At 34.1% G+C, this 5265-nt stretch overlaps 1 protein-coding gene across 1 annotated transcript; it reads left to right on the top strand.

The window, feature by feature from the left end:
* Window positions 1–1624: 1624 nt before the first annotated feature.
* Window positions 1625–3468, top strand: LOC149533058 (cyclin-D2-1-like). The gene is made up of 6 exons (XM_089805796.1): window positions 1625–1912; window positions 2055–2141; window positions 2347–2442; window positions 2587–2788; window positions 2986–3116; window positions 3337–3468. Exons 1-6 carry the CDS (start codon window positions 1631–1633, stop codon window positions 3466–3468), a joined length of 930 nt encoding a protein of 309 aa, XP_089661922.1. The 5' UTR covers window positions 1625–1630.
* The last annotated feature ends 1797 nt before the right edge of the window (window positions 3469–5265 follow it).

Raw genomic sequence — 5265 nt, 5'->3', positions numbered from 1 at the left:
TGAATCTATCGATAAAATTACTAACTTAACATTTTTCTTATGATACATCAAATCAGTCGAAGACATTTGAGAACCAATATTGTTTTAAAAGTGTTATGTGAAAGCAATGACAAGTATTTGAAAGGAATTAACAAAATAAGGGGGTAAAGAGAAATACTATTGTAAAACTTTATACCTAAGAGTACGTGTGAACAAGTTAACCATAAGCCTATTGTCATGAGCAAAATCACTACATATAATTTGGAAATTCCTAACCTGAATCATAGGATCACTCATACCATTTTAAGTCTCAAGATGAGGCATCTCAACATGTTGTAGAAAAACAACATGAAAGATTTCTAAGAAAACTGAATTATTAATGTCACATGTAGGGATGGTGTACTTAGAATGAGTGAATTGAGCAACTTGTTATTGCAAAGTGGTGACAATTTAAACCAAGCTACTAATGGTAGCATTAGAAGATGCAATAGTAGGTAGAGACATATTGGGTGTGTTAGCAAAGTTGTTGTAGGAAGTGGAAGGAATATGTTAAGATGTTGGTGGAGGATTGAAAGGAATAGGAAGATGATTGGAACGTGTGAAAGGAATGACATTAAATGAAGGTAATGAAGAAGGTATGGAGGTAGAAGGAACACTTGCGAGTAGTGGAGGGTTAGGAAGACCAACACTTGGAGGATTAGAGAATTGTGTAAAAGTCATCATGAGAGTGGCACATAAATTGGAATGTGAGGAAAAAAGGTAGAATGGGAATAGAAGGTTCAATAGTTGTGGAAGGAGGACTATATCCTAACTCTTGAGCACCTTCTATCAAAGGCTTAGTATGAGTGTTAATAAGGTGAGATATATAACATGCAAGATGGAAATGTTATCAAATTTTTGGTTCTCTTGCACAAGCCAATTTTCTTGCTAATCAAATTCATGAGAGAGCTTATCAACTTGAGAAGGAGGAACTCTTGAAGCTTCACTTTCTTATGCTATCTCACCAAAAGCATCAAAGTTTAATCTTCTTTGAAAAAATATTTATTGCATCCTTCTAATTCATTGAGAGCCCCTATATCCTATTACCCACATCTTTCTCTTTTCTCCTCATTTCTTTTATCTACAAAGAAACAATCAACACACTGAAATATTGTAGAGTGCAAGAAACATTACTAGAATATTAATATTAATAATGCGAAATAAAAAATAATAATATTAATGCTTATAAATATAATAATCTTAAACCACAATTTTCATAAAGACTCTAAATTCATATTAAAATCATTCTAACATTAAAAGTAATTATATTTTAACATAATAAAATCATATTTAGATTAATACTATAATATTATAATATTTTTGTTTGCATTTGGGAAAATATAAAATTGGAACATAGATTTAAAAGTTGGGAAAGATAATTAAAAGGCCAATAAATTCTGGAGTCAAAATTGAAACTGAATTGGAGAAGTTATTTTTCCAATGCTTTTTGGGGGTGAAAAGCTGTCATTTTAATCCTGGTTAATGTAGATACATAGAAGATTGTGTAGATGTAAGGCAAGTTTGTAACTTTAGAAAGTTTGACCAAAGATCTATATCAACACGCGAAATGTTTCAATGCAGATGTGAAATTTGAAACTTAGATGCTCTGAAAATGGCCCTTGACTTCGATTGCATGTCAAGCCTTTTGTGCCAGGAAGATGGAGAATGGGAAGATGAAGTCGCATGTTCGAGCTTTGTCCAGGACAAGGCGGAGACTTTAAAGAGCATTGAGCTTGCTACATTACCAGACTTTCCTGTGGAAGATGATGAGATGATTTCTTTCTTAGTGCAGAAGGAGAAACAACATCTTCCTCGGGAAGACTACGTTGAGCGTTATTTGAACCGCGATTTTGATGTTGTAGCTCGTGGAGAAGCAATCAACTGGATACACGAAGTAAATCGGAGCTCTTCATAAATTTATTTATTTGCTATTTAGATTATGTGGCTGTAAAAAATAGGAATGCACGCTACCTGTACGAAAATTTCATCTTTAATTTGCTTCTACGATATGAATAAACGAGTGCATTTAATTGTAGGTTCAAAGGCATAATAATCTTACACCGCTTACGACATATTTAGCAGTAAATTACCTGGATCGATTCCTCTCAAGTTATCAATCGCAAGTAAAGTCTCACAGCTATAATTTTTAGTTTTTGTAATTATATTAAAGGTTTCTCCATTTTCTCCTAAAGTTTCTGTACGATCAACATTGAATTTTAATTTCCGTACTGTTGTTAATTTTTTCTGTATTTTCAATATTGAATTTTGAATTTCTGTGATATTAAAGTTTTGATCTTTTCATTACCTTGTGATACTTTTGTTAAACAGCAAGGTATAAGCTATCCGTTACAATTATTATTGGTTGCGTGCCTGTCACTCGCAGCTAAAATGGAGGACAAGGATCCTCCACTTATTGATTTGCAGGTAAAATAGTTTCTCAAATTTTATTTATTTGACCATAAAAATAGGGTCTTATCCTCTTCTCAGCGTTGAACATATTTCAATATGGTAAAAGCCGGAGCAGTTCAAGGTAAAAAGTCAAGACTTTCTATTTCAATTAATGTGCAGGTCGTAGATTTTAACTTCGATTTCAAAGTTGGAACAATATACGAGTTGGAAGTCGAAATCCTGACAACATTAAAATGTAGACTATACTCCATTACACCTTTTAACTTCATCCATTACCTCTTCTTCAGACTCCAACACACCAAAGCTTTGCCTCAAGCCTTAATATCTCGAACAATCGCTTTATTTCTCAATACTACTAGAGGTAGAAAGGAATACTACTCACCTTAGGTCACAAAATTTCATATGTTCTGATCACTTTGATAATCTCTTAATCAGTTCAGCATTCAATCTATAACAATAAATATATTTTTGAGTTTTGACAAGCATTCAATCTATAACAATAAATATATTTTTGAGTTTTGGCAAGCGCTTATTATTTAGTACATTAAATCTTTACAGTGATTGATTTCTCGGTTCATCCGCCATCGTCAATTGCTGTTGCAGCAGTTATGTGTGCTTGTGAAGAGGTTTTACCAACAGAAGCGGCATATTACAAAGAAGTCATACTGTCTTCCAAAGTATTCAACAAAGTATAATTTCAGCTTTCAATAAATCAATATTTTGCTTTTTATCCTGAAACTTTATTTTCTTTCATAGCAAATATATTTACTAGTAATTTCTATTAATTTCTCATGATGAAATGGATTCACCTTTAAAAAAAGAAAAAGAAAAACTCTCAAATCTAGAACCGCATGATGGACGACTCGGAAACTAATCTTGTTTTTTATGTCTTGTTTTTGTTGTCTGCAGGATAAAATCACGAACTGCTATAATTTAATGCATCAGCTTATGATGAACAGTCGCTCTACTCCGAATAAGATTTCAAGTGACAGATCTCGTACAGCAATCGGAGTAGAGGAAGCTACTGTTAGAATAAATTAATTATTTCCCAAACAGTCAGCATTTTCCAAAATGTTCAGTGGTCGGTGGTCAGCACAGACCACTCATTTTCCATGTGCAGCCAACCATTCAGCGGTCCATTTCAACTGTCCATTATAAATTCCATAGCTAACTTCTTCCTACAGTGTACTATACATTTATGATGTATTTGCTTATAAATAGAATGGATTGGGCCCTCGATCAGTAGAGCCCATTTTCTGGGTTTCTCCATGGCTTCTCCTCTCTATGGCTTTCTCTTTTGTTTGGTTTCTTTGTTGTGTTGTGTTCTAATTTTTATCATGGTATCAGAGCTTATGGTAAATGATCCAAAAGTCTTGAGAGAGCAATGAGTGAAATATTGTGATTGAAAGATGCGGAGTGAAAGATTGTGATATGATTGCTAATGTCTTGTGAAGAAGGCTTCTGTTGTGAGAAGGCTGCCCATTATGGAGCTGGATTGAAGTTCTGTGAATGTTAATTTGTTAAGTGAGCTGAAAGAGGAAAAAAGTGTTGCAAAGGAGATCCAAAGAAATTTCTTCAAAAGAGATTGTTATCATGTGTGAGAGTGAATGTTCAAGCCATTGTGAAAGATGATTGATATTGTCTTTGAATGGAAGATGGTTGGTGGTGTATTTGGGCAAAGAATGTGATTTGTGATGTAGCCAATTAACGAGGCAGCATATTGTGTTAAAGGATAACTCGTGCTAAAGAAAGATATTGCTAGAAGGAAGAGAAAATTGAAAGTATGATATTGTTGGAAATGTGTGAAATTGGAGTGGATAATCAAAAATAAAGAAGCATTGCTGATTTGCAGCAACTCAAGAGTGTTGGATTGCTATTAATGCGGGAATGTCAAGTTGTTATTCATATGTTTGTGGGATGTGGAGCAACTTTGTGCAAGCGGGAGAGCCAAAGATTGCATACATATTTCTAACGTGACAAGAAAATATCAAGGGAGTGCTATGAGAAAGAGAGAAGCCATGAAAAGAAGGAAGCTAAAATTGAAGGTGAAAGCTAATTTTGTTATTATTAATAGTACTTTATTATGTGTTTTTATTTGAAATATGTGTAGAGTATTATAAGTCATGTGTAGGAGTTAGCATTCATTATGAAAAGAGATGGCATGCTAGAATTGTTGTCATGGTGCAAAGGTCTATGTGTGTGCTGATTGGATAAAAGTATTGGGATTGGAAGTGAGAATTTGTTTGTCTAATTGTGAAGGATATGATGTTCTTGATAGTGGTCATGTAATAGAAGTTGATTGCATTGATATCCCCCAGTCAAGTGATGAAAATTGAATTAGTAATAATTGTTAATGGGCTATATGAATGTATGGGGTGCATTATCGGTTGTACCCGACACCCTAAAGGTTTTTTATTTGACATATTGATGAACCATGTATGTGAAAAGGATTCCTATAGAACTGGCGAGTACAGCGGCTGGGTACCCATGTATCTTGGTAGATGGATTTCTTTTTATATGGACTCAATATTTAGTTTGATGCAGGTACAAAAAAGAAAGGCCCAGAGTGGTGATAGTTTCCCCATAGTGATGATTCGTGGTCATTAGAACCAATGAGTGCTCGGTTTGTAAACCATTTGAGTACAAAGTTTATGGTGATCTTGAAACCATTTGTGTGATGTTTGAGAAGTTTGTGGTGAACTTAAAACCACTTTGATATTGCATCGGTTATGGGTAATCCGTACAAAACCTAGAGTGATTATGATGAGGGAAACAAGATGAGTGAAAGCATTTGATAATTGATTGTAATTAGGTACCTAACAAGGCTTAAGGCCAGGA

The sequence above is a fragment of the Cupressus sempervirens genome, chromosome 10, assembly GCF_028749045.1.
Source record: "Cupressus sempervirens isolate cs-2001-9-10 chromosome 10, ASM2874904v1, whole genome shotgun sequence".
NCBI classification, from domain to species: Eukaryota; Viridiplantae; Streptophyta; class Pinopsida; order Cupressales; family Cupressaceae; genus Cupressus; species Cupressus sempervirens.
Note: the sequence above shows the minus strand (reverse complement) of the source record. Positions and strands in the feature narration are given on the sequence as shown.